Source organism: Lycium ferocissimum, chromosome 12, assembly GCF_029784015.1.
Source record: "Lycium ferocissimum isolate CSIRO_LF1 chromosome 12, AGI_CSIRO_Lferr_CH_V1, whole genome shotgun sequence".
Classification (NCBI taxonomy): domain Eukaryota; kingdom Viridiplantae; phylum Streptophyta; class Magnoliopsida; order Solanales; family Solanaceae; genus Lycium; species Lycium ferocissimum.
Window position 1 is genome coordinate 35,377,517 of NC_081353.1, and position 22,120 is coordinate 35,399,636.

The 22,120-nt window shown below is 35.1% G+C and overlaps 3 protein-coding genes and 1 long non-coding RNA gene across 6 annotated transcripts; 3 read left to right on the top strand and 1 right to left on the bottom strand.

The window, feature by feature from the left end:
- The first annotated feature begins 796 nt into the window (after nt 1–796).
- LOC132040351 (uncharacterized WD repeat-containing protein C2A9.03-like) lies at nt 797–3,293 on the top strand. Its single transcript, XM_059430982.1, has 4 exons — nt 797–949; nt 1,025–1,130; nt 2,292–2,378; nt 2,620–3,293. Exons 1-4 carry the CDS (start codon nt 852–854, stop codon nt 3,031–3,033), a joined length of 705 nt encoding a protein of 234 aa, XP_059286965.1. The 5' UTR covers nt 797–851; the 3' UTR covers nt 3,034–3,293.
- Nucleotides 3,294–5,216: 1,923 nt separating this feature from the next.
- LOC132041050 (DEAD-box ATP-dependent RNA helicase 45) lies at nt 5,217–9,168 on the top strand. The gene has a single exon (XM_059431801.1). It carries the CDS (start codon nt 5,412–5,414, stop codon nt 8,919–8,921), a length of 3,510 nt encoding a protein of 1,169 aa, XP_059287784.1. The 5' UTR covers nt 5,217–5,411; the 3' UTR covers nt 8,922–9,168.
- Nucleotides 9,169–15,354: 6,186 nt separating this feature from the next.
- On the bottom strand, nt 15,355–15,611 carry LOC132038956 (uncharacterized). The gene is made up of 2 exons (XR_009410324.1): nt 15,505–15,611; nt 15,355–15,460 (listed from the first exon to the last, which is right to left on the bottom strand). It is a non-coding gene; the product is annotated as an uncharacterized LOC132038956 (long non-coding RNA).
- Nucleotides 15,534–20,280, top strand: LOC132038954 (15-cis-zeta-carotene isomerase, chloroplastic-like). 3 transcript variants are annotated; one of them, XR_009410323.1, is made up of 5 exons: nt 15,534–15,971; nt 18,379–18,525; nt 18,635–18,844; nt 19,741–20,160; nt 20,194–20,280. XR_009410323.1 is itself a non-coding variant. In XM_059429461.1 (4 exons), exons 1-4 carry the CDS (start codon nt 15,534–15,536, stop codon nt 20,074–20,076), a joined length of 1,131 nt encoding a protein of 376 aa, XP_059285444.1. In that variant the 3' UTR covers nt 20,077–20,280. The 3 variants fall into 3 exon arrangements, 2 of the variants coding, with proteins under 2 accessions (XP_059285444.1, XP_059285445.1); XM_059429461.1 differs by having other exon boundaries at nt 19,741–20,280; XM_059429462.1 differs by lacking the exon at nt 18,379–18,525 and having other exon boundaries at nt 19,741–20,280.
- Nucleotides 20,281–22,120: the final 1,840 nt, after the last annotated feature.

Sequence of the window (22,120 nt, forward strand, 5' to 3'; positions counted from 1 at the left end):
TGTACTTGTTTCTTAGTTCTTCGATGTTCTTCCTTTGGGTTGTTTCAAATGTCAATACAATGTAAGAAAATAAGTTTACTAAGATGTGGAATCCCTGGGGCTTTAGTCTAGTGGTAAGATTGCAAGATGCGTAGGAGAACCCTGTCGCAGATAGAAGCCCGGCATTTAAAGGGGAAGGGGTAGAGAGACAGGACCATTATCCACCAATTTGAACCGTGCGCCACTAGCCCTTGTAGATTTCTCGGTTATTTAAAAAGAGTTGGAAATTGACTTTCTTACAAAGGTTCAGTTGACTTATTTGACCGCTTAATTATACGTCGATATAAAAATATAAAATCAACATGGACTTATGATTGCTATAATTGTGATAAATATTGTTGTGATATTGAGTGGTTTAGTTTGTCATATTAAGAATCATTTTTGTAATGAAAATGTCAAAACTATTTAATTGTTGTTGCTATGTAAGAACTGCTTTATAATCAAGAGAACAAACAGGTAGTGGCAAAACTGAATTGGATATATAGGCATTTTGGGACTTTGCCAACTTCTTCAACTGAATTTTGGTTTTGTGGAAAAACTTCTCCCGAACAGAAAAATGCAAGAAAGCATGGGATCACTTTCCGTGTTGGATCAAAATGCAGAACGATTCTACAACAAAGTTATTTTCTTGTACTTTTGTGCTACTTCCACAATAATCAAACGCGTGCATAGGTGGATAGGATTAAGTTAGAGATGGAAGGGTAGGGTCATTCACTCATTCAAGTTTTTCTGCTGTTATTCATTTGCATTTAAAAAAAAAAAAAAACAATTCCCTGCTTCTATATTATCCTCGCTTAACTTAGCTTCAAATAATGCAGTGTTTGGATAAGCCAGGTATAAGCTTCTGTGCAAGGACCACTTATGAGGAGAATGCTATTACAAATGCTGTCGAGATATACGATAGCATGAGGTATAGTGTTAATATAATATCAATTGTTGGGCTAGTTTGAAATTCAACTGATGAAAAGTCTCAATTGTTTTGCAGCGGTAGGCTTCATTTTATGGCAGCCAATAATGATTGTGGTGTGAGAGAGTATGACATGGAGAAATTTCAGCTTATGAACTACTTCCGGTTCCCTTGGCCAGTGAATGTCAGTTTCTTATCTGCCTTTTACTGCTCTTTTTTATTTTTTCATTTACCATTTATTTCTTGTGGCGGGGAAGGCAGAGCGTTGTAATTAGGAGAGTGCATTCAGTTTTTTGGTTTGGTTTTGCCAAATTCGGTTTCGGTTTCTTGGTTTTTTAAAAAATACCACCCAATTAGTTTGGTTTTTCTTTTTTGGTTATTTGGTTGCGTCATATAAGACAATATGAATCTAATATAATTGAATAGTTATATTTGATTAACGACAAAAGAATAACTATTATAAAGAATGAGAAGTGGTAATGTCAAATCTCTTAAATACTTTTTACCCGCAAGGGTGGCTTAGTTGGTTGAGCATGGGGCTTCCATAATGGAGGTCCCAGGTTCGAAACCTCCTGCCTACGATAGAAGGGGATTTGCCTTCTGGGTCGAGCTCGTCGCACGGGGCTTGCCTAGTGGTTATCTCTCGTGTGGTTTTATGGCTATTGCACATGTGAGCGGGTTTACCCTGTGCGCACCCGAAGGGTAGCTGCTGTGGGTTCCCTTGTCATAAAAAAAAAAAATAAATCTCTGAAATACTTAATCAATTCACTGATAAGATAACAATATACATATTTTGTGAGATTGCCAAACACTCCTAGTCTCCCATAAAGGCGTAAATGGAACAAGTCAACAAGAATAAACTTGCACGCGTAATATCATAATCAAAACAAAATGTAGGTATTATTTGGTGCTAGTTGATTTCTTTAGTGACCCTGTATCGAGAATGAAGTGTGTTAAATATAAACATAATGTATGTTAAATAATTCACTTTTTCAGTTTTTTGGTTTTGTTTTTAAAATCAGAACCAAACTAAAAAACCAAAATTTCTAAATCTTAAATCCGAAACCAAACCAAAAACCGAAAAATGAAACCGAATGACAAAATAAAATTCAGCTCGGATTGGTTTCTATGTTTATGCACGCCCCTAGTTGTAATTGACATGTCATCACAGGTTTAGTGAACACCTTTTTTTTTTGCCCTTATCAAAAAAAAGTGAACACCTTTTTTTAATAAATAATTCTTATTGTTCGCGAAATAGAAGTTATTTGAGATGCATCTGTCTTTTCAGTACTATTCAAAGATGGAACCTCTTATCCATTCATAATTTCATTGGTTATTGATGCAGCATACTTCAATGAGCCCAGATAGCAAGATTCTTACTGTTGTTGGAGATGATCTCACTGGCTTACTTGTTGATTCCTGCAACGGAAAGGTATTAAATCGTTACCTTCAAATCAGATCAAATGAAAGGTTTTCTTTCCAAGAAAATATTTTCGTTCATACCAAACACCTTATATGTTCCTCCACGGTACCATAGGTTCCGAAGGGTGTAAGTGAAGTCTAGGTTCTTAATTATTTCAGAGACGTCCTTGGTTATTATGGGGTTTTCATGCTGAGTCCTCCATTTTCTGATCCTATAAATCTGTTCTAATTGAAGTTCTTTAATGTATCAGACAATTGGCTCGATTGTTGGTCATCTAGACTACTCTTTCGCGTCTGCATGGCACCCTGATGGCCGTACTTTTGCTACTGGAAATCAAGATAAAACATGCAGAATTTGGGACATGAGAAACCTATCAGCACCTACAGCAGTGCTGAAGGGAAACATGGGTGCTGTCCGATCTGTCCGTTACTCATCAGATAGACGGTTTTTAGTGGTGGCTGAACCAGCAGATTTTGTCCACATTTACAATGCTGAAGGAGAGTACAAGAAGCGTCAAGAAATTGACATGTTTGGTGAGATATCCGGGGTATCTTTGAGTCCGGATGACGAGTCCCTTTATATCGGAATCTGGGATCGAACGTATGCAAGCTTGCTGCAATACAACAGAAAGCGTTCTACTGAATATGTCGATATGTTCACATAATACCCTACTGATGGTTTGTTCGTTCAAAACGGGCCGATGTACCGGAGTAATTAGGGTTCCTCATAAGTGGTGAAATGATTAATTCTGGTTTTACATGTTGAACTCTAGTGACTTGGCTCAGTTTTTTGGTCTTGGTATACCATGTACAGTGTCCTTAAGAAAAGCCTTATATGGACAAAGCCTTATTTCTGGTAATATACAGCCTTTCTGCTTGTTTTGTGCTTTCAAATGAAAATAACATGATGCTCTTCTCTTCATAATTCCTTTTTTAGGTGATTTGTATCTTTTGGGAGCAAATAAATATTGTTGTAAAACTGTCCTTGAGGAGCCAGAATGTATCACTAGTCTATTTTGATATTTCTTTTCTCTAGAGGAGTCTTGGAGACGAGGAGGAATAGTAAAAAGTTATCTCCACTTCTTGTTTGCATAATTTGGTTGACTAACAACTTTCTATTTCATTATATTTAAGTATAAATATTTATAAAAAAAATTAATTTAATTTGACGAAAGAAAAAATTATAAACATTACATTTGAAATAATATTACGCTTATATAATATGGGTTAATCCATAATCAATCCACTCATTTATTACCCAATCCATACTTCACCCACATGCTAGTCGCACTGGCTACGGGTTTCCTTGTCATCGAAAAAAAATATGGGCGGGTTGAAACCCAATCCGTTTTTGTACAAGCCATTTTCATCCTGCTCAAATCCAACCAAACCCACTCATTTGCCACTCCTAATACATCAGAGATTATAGTACATAGATTATAATATGAGGACTATAATGTAATAATTATTTTCGTCCAACGTTTGGCCATTGCATTAAACAATTTGCGAGTGTATATACCTTGAGTTTGAGTCCTTTCTATACTGTGTAATATATAAAAAGGTTAAACTCTACTTGGTATTCTATGTGATTTTACCTAATTTTGTTGCCTTAATCCCTTCTAAGTCCCAAAACCTCTATAATGTTGGATTTCCAGTCCTATATGATACTTGCTTCTATTTCATAGCATATTTTCAAAGTTCAAATCCCCAAAACTCCACCCCATGTTCAAATTTTTAATTCCTAGCATATTTTTACACTAATATGCTTAGCTCTGACTTTCAAATTGAGTATTGTTTGAATTTGATTTGTCTTAACACAAAAAAGTAGTTCATGTGGAATACGATACACTTTATCTTTACATAAATGAAAAATAGTTCGAATACTTTTTTCTTTACATAAATGGAAAATACCAGACTTTGCCTTGGCTGAAGAAAGTAATTGACTTAGGTGTGGTTGTATGATAGTGGAAGCTTTACCAATTGATGGATAGACGGTAGCATTAACACTTTTATTTATTTTGCAAATCCTTTTATTTAATTTAGCTTAGAAATATAAAAAATAAATATATTTTTCATATTTTATTGCCTTCAACTTGTCGTTGACGTTTTTGAAATTCTATCAACATCGGAAATCATTTTTTGTAAAAATATTTTACTAACAACAATAACATAACCCAGTGTAGTTTCACAACACGATGTACGCCCTACCTTAAATCAATTTTCAAAATTTGAACTAAAAATCATAGTCTGTTTGACCAAGCTTATTTTTCTCTAAAAGTGGTTATTTTAAAAAGTGAGGTGTTTAGCCAAGCTTTTGGGAGAAAATAAGTGCTTTTGGGAGTAACAGAGCAGTTTTTGAGAAGCTAAAAAAATAATTTTTGCCCAAAACAGCATTTTTGAGATAAATAATGTTTAGATTGGCTTATTTTAAGTGTTAATTGACTTTTAAGCTCTTCTTCACTTTTTGTGGTATTTGATAAAGATAACAAGTGCTTCTAAGCACTTACTTTTAGGCAAAAAAAGTACCAAAATAAGCCAAAAACTACTTTTAAAAAGTCAATCCCAACACCCTTTTAGAAACACTTTTTAAAAACTTGCTGCTCAAAAATATTTTTTAAATTAATTGATAAAACACGAACTACTTTTTGTGAAAATTAATTTTTAAAAAAATACTTTTCAAAATAAATCGATAATAATCAAACAAGCTATAAATATGCCCGGTGTTAATTGGTTTTCTCCCTTTTCTGATTTATTTCGATTTTTTAAATTATTTTTTCTTAAAACCAAAATCAAATCAAATAAAAAAAATAATTTAGTTTATATTCCCGATTATGATTCAATTGGTTTTGATACTTTTCTAGTTGTGCGCTTCGTTAAACTCGACTCAAATAAAAGTATAAGCAAAAAAGCTAGGGTTTGAAAAACCAATCTTCTGGAGAACTAATTGCTGATTTCGCCGGAGATAATTGGGGATTTCGCCGGATTCCCGTCGCCTCCGGTGAGTTCTATTGCTTTATCCTTTAGTTTTCCGATTATCTGTAAAATGGAAGAATTGAAGTACAAATCGAACGAATCGAAGAAACGTCACCGCGATAATAAAGAGGATAATCGAGATCGTCATTATCGTTCTTCATCTGATAAGAAAGATCGAGATAGAGAGAAAAGTAGCCGTTACGACAGAGAAAAAAGTACCGATAGAGAAAAAAGTAGTCGATTTGAAAGAGAAAAAAGTAGCAGTAGATTTGAAAGAGAGAAAAGTATTGATAGGGATAGGGGAAAGCATAAGGATAGGCATAGTAGGGGAGATAAGGAGAAAGAGAAGAGCGGAAAAGTTCGTGATGATGATGAAAGGCCTAGAGAGAAAGTAAAAGATCGAGATAGAGAAAAAGAGCGAGAAAAGATTAAGGAGAGGGAGAAAATTAGGGTTCATGATGATGTTGATGATGATGATGATGATGAAAGACCCAGTAGAGATAAACTAAAAGAGCGAGAAAAGGATAAGGAAGATCGCGCGAGGGAAAAAGAAAGGGAAAGAGAAAAAGAACGGGAAAGGGAAAGAGAGAAAGAACGGGAAAGGGAAAAGGAGAGAAAGCGCGATAGGGAGAGGAGAGAAAGGGAGAAGGAGCGGAATCGGGAAAAGGAAAGACATCGTGAAGTAGTCGAAAAGAGGAGTGATGATGAAGTGGATGCAAAGGAACGGGAAAGAAAGAGGCGAAAGAGGGATAATGATGATCATCATAAGGAGAGGGAGAGGGAAAAGGAAAGGAAAAGAATTGATGAAGTATTAGTAGAAAAGAATGACAAGAGTAGAGAAGAGGATTTAGCTGAGGAACAAAGGAAATTAGATGACGAGATGGAGAAGCGAAGGAGGAGAGTTCAAGAATGGCAAGAGTTAAAAAGAAAAAAAGAGGAAACCGAGAGGGAGAAGCTTGGGGTTGATGGAGGTAGTGAAGAGCCGAAGTTGGGTAAAACGTGGACTTTGGATGGCGAATCTGATGACGAAGATGCTGAGGGTAAACAACATGGGATGGATATTGATATGGATGATGATAGTGGCAAGGTTATGGACATTGATGATGGTTCTGGCAAGGCAGTTAGTTCACCTGTTATTGAGAATGGGAATGATGGTGTAAATGAGGGCGAAGATGAGATTGACCCGTTGGATGCTTTTATGAACTCTATGGTTTTGCCTGAAGTTGAGAAGCTGAACAATGCCGTAGACAATAATAATCTTGATGGTGAAAATTCCGGTCTTTTGGTAGAGAAGGGCAGCAAAGAAGAAAAGTCGTCTAAGCCTAAGATGAGCACCAAGAAAACCATGGGAAGAATTATCCCTGGTGAAGATTCTGATTCGGATTATGAGGATGATGTTGAGAATGATGGTGATGATCCTGTGGTGGAAGAAGATGATGAAGAATTTATGAAACGGGTGAAGAAAACCAAGGTGGAGAAATTGTCAATTGTTGACCATTCGAAAATTGATTATCCTCCTTTCAGAAAGAACTTTTATATAGAAGTTAAGGAGATTTCAAGAATGAGTGCTGAAGAGGTTTTCGCTTACAGGAAACAACTGGAATTGAAGATCCATGGCAAGGATGTTCCGAAACCAATCAAAACATGGCATCAGACGGGACTGTCCTCGAAGATGCTAGACACTATAAAGAAACTGAATTACGAGAAGCCCATGTCTATTCAAGCTCAGGCTTTGCCAGTAATTATGAGTGGCCGAGATTGTATTGGGATTGCTAAGACAGGTTCTGGTAAAACGTTGGCGTTTGTGTTACCAATGCTGAGACATATTAAGGACCAGCCTCCGTTGATGTCTGGTGATGGTCCTATTGGGCTGATAATGGCACCTACAAGAGAGCTTGTGCAGCAAATCCATAGTGATATTAAGAAGTTCACAAGAGTGATGGGTCTCAGTTGTGTACCTGTGTATGGAGGTTCCGGTGTTGCTCAACAGATCAGTGAATTGAAACGAGGAACTGAAATTGTTGTGTGCACTCCAGGTAGGATGATTGATATACTCTGTACAAGTGGTGGGAAGATTACAAATCTGCGAAGAGTCACTTACTTGGTCATGGATGAAGCTGATCGGATGTTTGATATGGGATTTGAACCTCAGATCACAAGAATTGTTCAAAACACACGTCCGGACCGTCAAACAGTCCTGTTCTCTGCAACTTTTCCTCGTCAGGTTGAAATTCTAGCTCGTAAAGTTTTGAACAAACCTGTTGAAATACAGGTAGGTGGTAGGAGTGTTGTGAACAAGGATATCACACAATTGGTTGAGGTGAGGCCAGAAAGTGATAGATTTCTTCGGCTTCTTGAATTACTTGGTGAATGGTACGAAAAAGGTAAAATTTTGATATTTGTTCACACACAGGAGAAATGTGATGCTTTATTTAGGGATTTGCTCAAGCATGGTTATCCTTGCCTCTCCCTTCACGGGGCAAAGGATCAGACTGATCGTGAGTCCACCATATCCGACTTTAAAAGTAATGTATGTAATTTGTTGATTGCTACTAGTATAGCAGCCAGGGGTTTAGATGTCAAAGAACTTGAACTGGTAATCAATTATGACGCTCCAAACCATTACGAGGACTATGTTCATCGTGTTGGTCGGACTGGTCGAGCTGGTAATAAAGGTTGTGCCATCACTTTCATATCCGAAGATGATGCAAGATATGCTCCTGATCTTCTAAAAGCTTTGCAACTGTCGGAGCAAGTGGTTCCAGATGACCTTAAAGCTCTTGCGGATGGTTTCATGGCGAAGGTGACTCAGGGACTTGAGCAAGCACATGGGACTGGTTATGGTGGTAGTGGTTTTAAGTTTAATGAAGAAGAGGATGAAGTGAGAAGAGCAGCCAAAAAAGCACAGGCAAAAGAATATGGGTTTGAGGAAGATAAATCAGATTCAGAGGATGAAGATGAAGGAATTAGAAAAGCAGGCGGTGACCACAGTCAGCAGGCTGCCCTTGCTCATGCTGCTCTTGTTGCTGCTTCCAAAGTGAGTATGGCTTCAACGGCAACTCCAGTTTCAGCTGGTCAGCTTCCTTCCAATGGTGGATTACCTGTTGCATTGCCTGGTGGACTTGGTATGAACATACCAGGTGCTACAGCAGTTGCTGCTGGAAATGGACTGCCAGTTGGCCCGAATGATGTGACAGCCAGAGCAACAGCATTGGCAGCTGCTTTGAACTTGCAGCATAACTTAGCAAGGATTCAGGCTGATGCAATGCCTGAACATTATGAAGCAGAATTAGAGATAAATGATTTTCCTCAAAATGCTCGCTGGAAGGTTACACACAAGGAGACTCTGGGTCCTATTTCTGAATGGACAGGAGCTGCCATCACTACTCGAGGACAGTTTGTTCCACCTGGCAAGTTACCAGGGTTTGGGGAAAGGAAGCTGTACTTGTTCATTGAGGGACCCTCGGAACAATCTGTGAAGAGAGCAAAAGCAGAACTGAAACGGACTTTGGAGGACATCACCATGCAAGCATCATCGCTTCCTGGTTCGGCTCAACCGGGCAGATACTCAGTTGTATGAGAATGAATGCTGTTGCCATTTGTGATTTTTCATTTTTGTCTACTATCTGTTCCAGGCAAATTATTTCCTAAGTTTTTTTTTTTTTCTCATTTTGAGATGACTTACCTTGTAATGATATAAACAGGTTTAACTAGATACATGATTATTCTCAGTGACCAGCCATGGTTAGTTCCTCTGCTTTATGATTTTATAAATCCTGTTATCATAAACTTGAAATTTCAATTATCTAGAAGATTATTTTGTGGGATCTCACTGGGTATGTTGTTGTTGTTGTTGTTGTATGTTACTTGATTCCTTTACTGATAGTACCATCAAAGCTGCTATGTGAATTGAAACTGCCGCAGGGAGATTACATAGAGTTGCACAGGAAGAAACATGGTATTCAGTCACCCTGACTAATATCTTGTTAGGAAAGAAATACCTGTGGTAACTTTTATAACACAATTACTTGAATTTCTATTTACGCATATGTTATAGCAGAATTGCTTGAATTTCTATGCATGAGGAATCATCATATAGGCACCAGGTTGATGGTGCTGTTCCAGTATACCTAATGGACCGTGAGATGACTACAAGAGCAAAGGTATGTTGACTAGATGCAGTGTTGTCTTTCCATCTTCTTCGTCGAGTTGGTGGTAAATGAAAACAGGAACAGACTCTGTACATTTTTAAATGTTAAAACCTTCTGCTTTAGATTCTCAGCAACACTTAAAAAAAGAGAGGAAAGAGATGCCTTTGCTGAAGGTAAAGTTGGGCTTGTATTGTCATTCTCTTGGCTCTTTATCCTACTTGTTCAAAAGGCCTTATTCTGTTATGGTGGGTGTGAAAGTAGTTATTAAGTGCTGATTGTAGCAAATTTATTGCTCATATGAAATTTACTGATGCTTAGAAAGTTAAGTGACTAACAGATGTTTTGTCTGCAGTAACTAAATATCGTGCCACTAAATTGTGACTGCCATTTCTTCGTTTTATTCTCTGTTATATATAAGTTATACATATTATTTCACTTACCTAATGACCTAAATCAGATCTTTTACAGTGACAATTTTGTTAGAAAGAAGAAGGTAAAAGAATATCATGAAACAGTGGAGATAAAATGCCTTTCTTACAGTCCCGATAAATTTCTCTTTTAAAATTTAGTTACTAAGTCTAGGACTAAGTTTCAAAATGATAACTTTTTGCAGTGTTTTTTGACTCTGTTGACTGAAGTGCTCTTTAATTATTATTCCCCCCCCCCCCTAAACATTGGTAGGGAGACAGTTAGAGACTTAGAGGTCTAACTGCTGATACTTCACAGCTATCAGTTAAGGAACACACTGGAATTAAGTATCTTATGATATGAAGAGAGGGTTACATTCTATATATTTTTAAATTAGTAACAACAAGAATCAATGACAGAATATTTAAGAAAAAATATTTGTGGCTCATGTGAGAGCTAGAATGTATTTTTCATCTTTTCACCATCTCTTGCTGCTGGCTTTGATAAGTGTCAAATAATTTGGTTTTGGTGCAGAGAAACGTATATATTTATAATAAACGTACTTGAACATTAGTGTGCGAACGTACTTGAACATTAATAGCACGTTAGGGAAATAATTGAATCGACCCAATTCTATGAAAGGAGCTATTTTAAGTTTTTCGGACTTGATAACATTTTGCAATCCTTAATACATTCTATGCACTTGGTTTTCAGAGAGATGTCAAAAGAGAACCAACTAGGGAAGGTTGGTTTGAAGTTGTTTATCTCCTTGAAACTTTTAACAGCTAAATGAGGTTTCTTTTGTTTGGGCACATGTAGAGGAACATAATGCCTTGGCCTTGCAAGAGATGCATTCGGTTGCTCTTCTTGATACGCAAGAGATGCATGTGAATGGTACCTAACTCAAAAAAAAAAAAAAAAACAAACAGAGATGCATGTAAGTTCTTAACGAATCTATGGGCCAACATAGAGTTGTCTGTAATTTTTTTTTTTTTTTGTTTCTTTCTTTGTATACTTCCCTTCTTAATGGTCCAATGTATACGTCTATAGGTGTTATAACCAAGGGAACCATAATTGATGCAACCTACCTTTTATGATGGTACAGCTGAGTGTATACTGTGATCTTACATATTATTATACTCTTGCTGTGAATCCAGGTAAATGTCAGTGTAACTTGGTCTTGTTTGCTGGGAAAGTCGTATGGGGTTAAGATGTACTTTTTGTGATTCGTTTCTCTCGGATGGTGTATGCAGGGAAAATACACTCGAGCGATAAATAGCCCTGAAAATAATGGGTTGTATCGATGCAGTTCTCCTTGTGTAGTAGTTTAGGACAGAAGAAAGGGGTCATTGTTTGTGTTACTGCTGTGCATAGCGATCTCTACGAGTCATCAGAATTTTCTGATGCTGGTTTTGACAGTGATGTAGAACACCTAATGGAGGGTAAAAAGAAGTATTAAAGCAACTCTTGGATTTTACCATTCAACTTGTGATATATAGTAGTGCTCTTTTGTGTCATTTATCCATTATGTTGGTTTCCACATCATAATATTCCTGTTAGGTGGACTCGCCCATATAGGTGTTACTACAAGGACACAATTAATTGTTATTGCCCTGGGGTTTTGGTCTAATGGTAAGAGCGTGTCACGTGGTGTGTGGGGGTCAGGTGCGCATGTCATAGATTCGAAACATGCTGCCACAAAAGCCCCCTTTTTTTTCAGAGAAGAATAGATACGGGTGAGTCCATTATTTCCTCGAGTTTTGAACGGGGATTGTCCACTTGGTTAATCAGCATTTAATAACATCTAATTCCATGAGCTTTTTAGCTACCAATATAGTTATCAAGCTTTAGATGTTTACAAGCTTCACAAGGGCTGTCAGATGTAGATGAATGAATGTTAAATGTGATATAATTTGGGATTAGTATAGCTTGGTTTGAATGTTTGATTCCTGGACGACTGGGTATGTGAATTTGTACCATGATGCAAGAAACATGAATTCCTTCAAGAACAGACGTGCTTCGAATTTCTTTTCGAACAACTACCGTTCCGAACTATGTAAAAGTTAAGACTTCTGCATATCCAAAAAAGGGTAAAAAAGTTGGGAAATTTCTTATCATTAATTGGTTGGATGAATAAGAGTAAAGGAAAGGAATTTCAATTACAAGCAATAAGAATCAAGAAAACTGTCTATTCTGACATGCAAAATAATGTATAAATAAGGGACGCTATTTGAAACTTAAAACTACAATACTGAGGTGACTTAAAAGCCTCTTTGTAGTGCGTCTTTGCTCGCTCTTCATCGTTGGAAAAAAACTTACACTTAATATTTGCACCAAACTTAAGAATGCTTCTTAATTGTAGTTATGTGATGTCTTTTCACATTAGTTTATGGTCTTCAAAGTTAGGTTTGTTGATTTAGTGCTAACACACGAGTGTGACTCGCTATTTTCGAGTTGTCTCGAGTTCATGCGGTAATTGTCCATATTAAGTTTATTTGTTTTATGGCGCGCACACTCGCACATATGTTCAAATCACTTGATAGCTAATAATCCACAAATGTCAGTATAGGCAAAAATATCAAGTGATTTTTTCGTTCTAATAAAATTATGGAGTATTTATATTGGTAAGAGGTAGTAGGCAATTTGTAAAATTAATTGAAAATAAAAGCGTGGGGTGGGACAAATTGGAAGTCGTACTGTGTTTGGGCCCACATTATTAAAACCCTTGCGTGTCTTTTGCCTGTTGTCCTCCTCCTCTCTTCTGGAGTTTTCTCAAAACATTGAACTCTCCGTCTCCAATCACCTTCCCTCCGTCTCCGCTTAACTTTTGAATTTTCACTTTGACGTTTTTATAAAATAATGACAGGGTTCTGATTTCTCTATTATGAACACTTTCTGCTTCTCATGTAGTCAATTAACACAACAATATAAATTTGTACCACAAGTTATATAAATTGTACATTTTAATCAATTACTTTTTTATTCCACGTGGATATTTGTCATAATACTGAATATTTATCTCTTTCCATGTATACACGTATGCACTTTAAATTTAATTCTCCGACACATTTATTTTCTCCGTGCATTTATATTTGTTGACTTTTGATTTTTCAAGTTCTTTAAGAATTAATAAATGAAGTCTTTCCCTCCGTCTTTTTTATCTCACGTGGATATATATCATAGTACTGAATATTTATTCTCTCCTCATGTATACACGTATGCACTTCAATTTTAATTCTCCGAAACATATTTATTTCCTTCGTGCACTTTTACTTGTTCATAAATGAAGTACTCAACATTACTAAAAATATATGTCCAAATTACTTATTCATTTACAAAATTAAGATAAAATTAATTAAATCTTTCCTATCTTATACTCTCCGTCCCTTATTACTTGGTCACATTACTAAAAATATATGTCCAAATTACTTGTTCATTTACAAAATCAAGATAAAATTAATTAATTCTTTCTCATCTTACCCTTAGTAATAAATGTTCTTGAAAGTAGTCAATTTTGATTAGAATGTATTTATTGGAGAGAGATAGGGATAAGGTAAAATACATCTTTTATTTATAATTTCTTAAGGGGCGTGCAAAAGAGAAAGTGACAAGTAACATGGGACGGAGGGAGTATATATTTTACGATAATATTCATATTTATTGGTATAAGTCTCAATAGCTTTCGAAAATAATTTGAAAATGAGTAATTAATGTGAAGGGTAAAATTAATAATAAGAACAAAAATTTCTTTCTCTTGATATGTTAATATGGACAAGTAAAAGTAAACGGAGGGAGTGACTTTTATCCCCATTTTTTTTCTTTGTCAATACTTTAAACGTGAAGAGAGGACGAATAATAGCAATGCAAATTTGTACCAAAAGTTATATAAATTATACACTTTAACCAATTACTTTTTTATCCCACCTTGACATATGTCATAGTACTGAGTATTTATTATCTTCTCATATATATCCGTATGCACTTCAATTTTAATTTTCTGGCACATAACTTGTCCACTTTTGACTTTTCACGTTCTTTAAGAATTAATAAATGAAGTATATATATTTTATCATAATATCCATATTTATTGGTGTATAGTCTCAATAGCCTCAGAAAATGATTTGAAAATAAGTAATTAATGTGAAGGGTAAAATAAGAAGAAGAAAAATTTCTTTTTCTTCATATGTTAGCGCAGAGAAGTAAAAGTGAAGGAAGGGAGTGATGGAGGAAGTGACGTGTATCCGCATTTTTCCTCTTTGTCAATACTTTACTTATTTGACTCTCCTTTGCAGTCTCTGATTATTGTTTCTTTGCATTTATAAAACGTATTACTTTATATTGTCATTTCAGAATTAAAATTTGGTGATTTACGATATAACATATATCTTTCTAATTTTGATTTCTTTGTAACAATTTTTTTTTATCTATAATTGTTAATATAAAAAATATAATATATTTTTTAATTAATTTAATAAAAATATTTTATTAGTTTTGCTTTTAAAAAAATCCAATATATACAATAATGGTGCTTATGTTTGGATGCGACAGTTAATAAATTGAAATGGATATCAACTTTGTCGTATACATATATAAGATATTAAAGAATTTAAAAGAAAAAATCTAGAATCAAAATATTAATTTTCCCTCATATTCTTACTAATTTTCTTTTTCACATTAATGAACAACTTTCATTACCATGACAATGAGAAAAAAATCCGACTCTTTCTATCTCAAAGACTTAATTTCATCATATGTTTTTAATTTTTAAACTCCATTTTTTAAAAATACATTTTGTATATATTGCTATAAATAATAACAATTAGAATGTTTTTAAAAATACTTAATTTCGTCATATGTTTTTAATTTTTAAACTCAATGTACATAAAATACATTTTGTATATGTTACTATAAATAATAACAATTAGAATATTTTTAAAAATTATTTTTAAAATACAAACCTTAAAGACTGATTAATTAAAGTGGATATATATGTTCGGCCCGTGCATCACGGGGCATGTATTGCTTGTTAAATAAAAAGCCATAACTAGTGTGTCATTTACCCACTTCCCTCCACTAGCTGTCCACAATACCCACCATAGAGCATATCTCCTTTAAGATACCTTTCTCCCTTGCCTAAAATCCCAAATACACACACACACACACACACAAACACACAATAGAAAAACTCCCATAGTCTTTCAAAAATCCCAAATTCACACACACAGATGCTAGAAAAAATTCACATGATCTTCCAAAAATCCCAAACTCTCACACACACTAGAAAAACTCACAAAATCTTTCAAAACTACCAAACTCTCTCTCTCTCTCAAACACACACACTACAAGAACTCACAGAATCTTTCAAAAATCCCAAATTCACACACACAGACACACTAGAAAAACTCACATAATCTTTCAAAACTCCCAAACTCTCACACAAACACACACTAAAAAACCACACATAATCTTGTAAAGTCCCAAATTCACACACACACACACCAAGAAACTCACAGAATCTTTCAAAAATGCCAAATTCACACACACAGACACACTAGAAAAACTCACATAACCTTTCAAAAATCACTCACTCACACACACGCACACAGAGTAGAGCTCACATAATCTTGTAAAATATGGCAACTTCAATTTTCCTCTCACACCCTCTTTCTCCTTTCTCTCCTCTATCAAAACACCACAAAATACCAACTGCCAAACAAACCTCAACCATATCATCATATCACTTCAACAAACACATACTACCAAACAACCCCACCACCAAAACACCATTTCCATCATTTCCCAATTCTCTTTTTCCATTTTCCTCAAAACCAAGAAAGCAATTCAATCCAATATCAGTAGGAAGAACACAAACAGATGAAAAAGATGAAATCTTGGTTGGTGAAGATTCAGCTGAATTTGAGTTATCCAAACAAAAGATTTCATCTTGGGTTTACTTTCTTGGAATTCTTGGTGTTGTTCTTTATGCTCTTAATGTTATTTGGATTGACAATTCAACTGGCTTTGGAAAATCATTCATTGATGCTGTTTCCACTATTTCAGATAGCCATGAGGTAGATATTGCTTAATTGCTATTAAAAGAAAAAGTGAATTTGGTCTTGTGATATTGCTTTTGGTTTTAGTGTTTACTTGGTTTTAGGTGTATAAATTGTTTAGAACATAAATTATCTCTGTTAGAACAGAAAAAATGACATCTTTTCCTGAAAAAATAGAAACTTAAAATAAAAGGGAATTACTTAGGGAGAGTTATGCAAACAAAAGATTTCATCTTGAGTTTACTTTACTGGAATTCTTGGTGTTGTGCTTTATGCTCTTCATGTTATTTGGATTGATAACTGGTTTTGGAAAATCATTCATTGATGCTCTTTCCGGTATCTCAGATAGCCAAGTATTTACTTAATTGCTTTATCTGTGCTGTTTATATATATTTTTTTCTTTTCTTAATTGGGTCTTGAGATATTGCTCTAAATAGCCGCCCACCCAGCAGCTTAAACTAAAAATAGTCTGAGGATATGTGTATCAGTGTATAATCTATATATACCGACTAAGAAAAGTAAATATTGAATCTGGCCGGCTATTTGTGTGAAGATCTTCTTTACTTGGTTTTAGATGTGTAAATTGTTAGGACAGAAATTATACTTGTTTGAAATCTACTATGCTTTGAGAAATTTGCATAGGCCGACTTAGAACAGAAAAAGGGATGGCTTTTTTGAAAAAGAATCTCAAAATAAAAGAGAGTTACTTATGGGAAGTTACATTATTTTATTTTCTTTTTCTTATCTTTATTTGATAGTGATTTTGAGTTTTGTAGTTTTCTGATAGGGGGCGGAGTTCCCACTTCTTCCTATATGCATATTTTTTTAATAGTGGTGTCAAACTTGGTTATATTCTACTATATGCATATTTTTTAATAGTGGTGTCCCAGCCAGCTTTCGCTCACCTTCACTATTCTAATGGGTACATATATCTTTGAGTCTATATCTTTCTACCAATATTGGCATTGGGTAACTCTATCCACCAAGTGATAGACAGATAGGAACAAATTACCGAACACTTTTTTTTTTGTCTGCTGGGATTTAAATCCTTGTCTAACATGGTGTTCATTCTAGTCTCGTGATTGTTAACTCCGACTCTTGGGTGCAATATCACCAACTAACTATTGTCTGATAAATTTTGTGTAATAATGAAATGAGGCGTAAGACTTCAATTTTTGCAATTTATTTAGAATGTAAATTAAGAGACATTTTCTGTTATGGTGGGTGTGGAAGTTCTTGCTTGAGTTATTAAGTGCTGATTGTAGCAAATTTATTGCTTATATGAGCTTTACTGATGGCTTAGGAAGTTAGGTGACTAACAGTCTTAGGAAGTTAGGTGATTAACAGATGTTTTGTCTGCAATAACTAAAATATCGTCTCACTAAATGTGTGACTAGATTTTGTTTGTTTTATTCTCTATTAGTATAAGTTATACAGATTATTTTACTTACCTAATTACCTAAATCAGATCTTTTACAATCACGGTTTTGTTAGAAAGAAGAAGGTAAAAGAATATCATGAAACAGTGCCTTTCTTACATTCCCAAGATTTTTTCTCTTTAAAAATTTAGTTACTACCGAGTTTCAAAATGATAACTCTTTGCAAGAAGGTTTGACTCTGTTGACTGAAGTGCTCTTTATTTTTTTGCCTAAACGTCGGTAGTGAGAAAGTTAGAGGAGTAACTACTGATACTTCACAGGTATTAAGGAACACATTGGAATTAAGTGAATTATGAAATGAAGAAAAGGTAACATTCCATTTAATTAATTTTTTAAACTTAGTAACAAGAATCAATGACAGTATATTTAAGAAAAAATTGTTGTAGCTCATGTTGCTCATTCTATAATTGATTGGAACAGAGAATGTGGCTAGATGAGTCATCCCTGGCCTCTATATTTAAAAAAATCAGGAACCTAGTTTCCTTCAAGCACGGTATGGATTGAGCTAGTAGGATAAAGCTTTTGTTCGTTTAGTTTAATTGAAGAACTTTATGAGACACCAATTAGAAGTAGCGTAGGATTATTAGCATGGTTATATAATCTCCAGAGCTTTATCTAAACACTAAATGAAGATGAAACCTTGTCTGAAAAATGAATCATCTAGAGATGAGTAATGCGTAAGATGACTCATTTTACTCTATTCCAGTATTGAACCAACCATGCTCTACTGATTCTCTTGAACCATTTCAGAATTCTTATAACCATGCTCTATTCTGTTACATGCATAGAGAATCATGTGAGTTCTTAACGAATAATATGGGCCACGTAAAATTGTCTGTAATTCTTATTGTGTTGTTTCTTCCTTTGTATGCTTACTTCCCTTCCACTTTGGCTTTCTTGGTTACCAGCATATGCTATATAATTTTTTTCGTTTTGTGTACCTATATTTCTGTTTGCTGAGAGTCTATCCAAATGTTTCCGTGCAGATTGTAATGCTTTCCCTTACCTTCATTTTCGCAATAGTCCACAGTGGTCTTGCTAGTCTTAGAGACAAAGGTGAGGAACTCATTGGGGAGCGTGCTTTTCGTGTATTGTTTGCTGGGATTTCTTTGCCATTGGCAGTCAGCACAATTGTGAGTTTCTAGTCTGCCGGCAGAAACTGAGAATTTAGTATTTTTGGTATCTTTTATAATTTTCCGGTGCAATGCTTGATAAATGGAAATTTCTTATGATGATATACAGGTGTATTTCATTAACCACCGATACGATGGAGTGCAGTTATGGGAATTAAAAAGCATGGCTGGGATTCATGAACTAGTTTGGTTTTCTAACTTTATTTCCTTCTTCTTCCTATACCCGTCGACATTCAATTTACTGGAAGTAGCGGCTGTTGACAAGCCCAAGATGCATCTTTGGGAAACCGGGATTATGAGGATTACCAGGCATCCACAGGTATATGGTAACTTACCGTTTTAGAAGATACCGAGTGAATCTGATATCATAATGTGCGTTGTTTTGAAGCACCAATTCCTACTTTTAGTTTCAAATCTCTATATGAACCAAACTTCAATTGAGGATTCAAATCATTTCTTTTGTACCTTGTATTATGTTTTAATTTTCCAGGATATGACGTACCTACTAGTATAACAAAGGAGGCTTAAAATCTTGATTTGTATTTATAATTTCTGAAGGGTTCAGGATTATTTTTGTTAGGTTTCTACAGGTGTATAATTTTGCAGTCTTACCTTGTAAAACTATATTTTACTTTTGATTCCGTGAATCAAGAATTGGCTCTATGGGTCAACGGTTTTCTCCAAAGGAGTCAAATAAGGCATGTCACAAAGAATAGTATCACATGAAACGGCGGGCAGATGTTGCTGCATAACGAGTCTGGACAGGAAAGGAGGTGAAGGTTATTGTAATCAGGTTCTGCTGATAGACACTCTCGCCATCACAATTTATGTGACACTCTTTCCATTTCAATCAGTCCCAAAAAGAATGACATCTTTTCATACTTAGTAACAATTCTAATTCAATCTTCCCATTTTACCCTTAATTAAATGTTCTATAGCCACAGAAATTTCTATGGCTTATTATAGACCGCAAATTTCAAAAGTTTATTTTTCTTAAACTTTGTGCTCAGTCAAACACATCACATAAATTGGGACGGAGGGAATGTGTTAAAGAGTCTATGCAGAAAATAAGCGTCCTTTGCGTAATTGTTATTCTTGTCTTTGTGTATATGTTACACGTCAGTCCACCATTTTTGTGTTTATTTGCTGTTTCATTTGTTGGTAGAAGTTATTCCATCTTGGATAGCTAAGTGAAGTTTCTTTTCTCCATATCAGATGGTTGGGCAGGTGATATGGTGCTTAGCTCACACGCTATGGATCGGGAATTCAGTTGCAATGGCAGCGTCAGTAGGATTAATCGGACATCATCTGTTTGGTGCCTGGAACGGGGACCGAAGGTTAGCAATACGATATGCTGAGGCTTTTGAAGCCATGAAGAAGAGAACGAGTGTCATTCCATTTGCAGCTATTCTTGATGGACGCCAAAAGTTGCCTGAAGATTATTACAAGGAATTTATCAGATTGCCATATGTATCAATAACAGCATTGACATTAGGTGCTTACTTCCTCCACCCCATTATGCAAGCTGCCAGTTATCGGCTACACTGGTAGCCCTGCTGTGTCACAAAACTCTCTTCAATACAAGAAATCGCGAGTCCGAGTTGAATATTTTCCAAGGTATATAAAGTTACTGTTGTAGAAACTATTAAACTCTCTATGGTGAGGGAGTAGGAAACCAAAGAAAGAAGAGAAAATATAAAGGATTCAGTTTACTGTGTTTGGAAGTGCAAGTTCTAAGTTTTGTTTCCATTCAAATTCTATATGGCGTATATCATTGCTTCCTTATTTGAAGCATTATATATTATTTATTTATCTCCAAAACATGCAGAAACGTTGACTTTGTCACCTCACAACACTCAATACTGGTTGACCTTTGAATTACTAACTTCCTTCAGATTTCACAAGTGAGTTATAGTTCTCAATTCAACAGCATGCCATAAGCGGTTTATTGTCCTAAGCTACATCATGTGTCTTAGCACTGATAGCCAGGAAACAAGGTATCTGCTGCGCACCTCTATTCCTCTTCTTATTAAATTATTCAGGTAAAGTTTTGGCCTTACACACACATTGTGCAGTCCTGATCTAAACAAAGTACAAAAGTGGGACTTAGGCAAAAAAGATGGGAACAAGCATAATCGTCAACAAAAAACATTGGAGCACGTATTGCTGATTAGCACTATAACTGAATCAGGCTTATGAGAGATTTAATGAAACATTCTATAAGAAGGTAGAGGACCAAATCGAAGCTGTATCTAAACAATAAACTGCTCGTTCGATGTCATTTACTCTCATCCCTCCAAAAAACAACTTTTATAAACATTATTTCAAATCAGCCGCATTATAAACCTTGCCTCCCAGACGACGCTCTCTATCCAACTTCACACTAGATCATGAACGCCGTTGTTACATGCAAGGAAGCACATAGCACATATTGTTTAACCGCACTTTTGACTTGCTGAGAACAGGTATCATGCAAAGGGGAAACTCTAGTTCCTTTTTGCAGTAATTTACAAAATGACTTCTATGCATAAGAAACACCTAGTTCCATTTTGCAGTAATGTTTAAAATGACTTCTATGCATAAGGGAACACTTTGTTCCATTTTGCAGTAATGTTTAAAATCACTTTTGTGCATAAGAGAACACTTTTTGTTCGTTTACTATTACTGCTGTCACTTGAACATATAAATTTTTCACATAAACTATTGCTACATTGAAACATAAACACAAAATTCAACTCAATTGAGAAAGGAAACTGAGTTGACTCTTCTTCTGCTCTAACGATTCCAACAGAGAATTTTCTGGGAAGTTCCTAATTATCATTTCTCATATTAGGATATATATGGAACTTTTCACATCATTTCCCAGATACCTAACAAACTTATCAAACAAGTCAAACTGAATTGCCACGAGAAGATGACCAACAGAATATGGGCAAGGAAACATTGGCCATTCGAAAAGGACTTCCAAAAATCTGAATTGACCAGAGTGTTTGTACCTATTGAAAAGAAAATATATGTAACAACATCCTTACTTATCATCATCATATAATATTAAAAGTAAGAAGCCCAACTTCAAAGTTGGATTACGCTTTTGCTCCTATTGTAAATTAATTATTAATTAAAATGTAATAAAATATAAAACATCTAATTTAATAAATATTAAATAGTAATATTATAATTACATTGATGATTATTATTAAAATCTTTACAATAAAATCCAATCACGTTCAATCCTTAGTTAATACTCTTATTTACAAGTTCTTCAAATCCCATAATTCAATACTCACGTTCCTCATGCTTCTCTCCTCCCTCTTTGTGCTCATCAATTTGTTCTCCTGAAATTGCTCCCCACCTTCTACCGTTTTTTCTACTATTTGTTTCTATCAAAGTATGAAGAATACTAATAAGAGATGAAATTCAATGCACGCACACCACGTTCGTTTACTTAATAGGTCATTTAAATCTGCCAAACCTTTAGACTTCTCCAACTGAATTACTCTAAAATAGTATATATACCATGTCTTCACTTTAAAGGATAGTGGAAGTAGAGAAGCTGAATTACATGTGGTAGCCAAACCCCCAAAGAACAAAACGG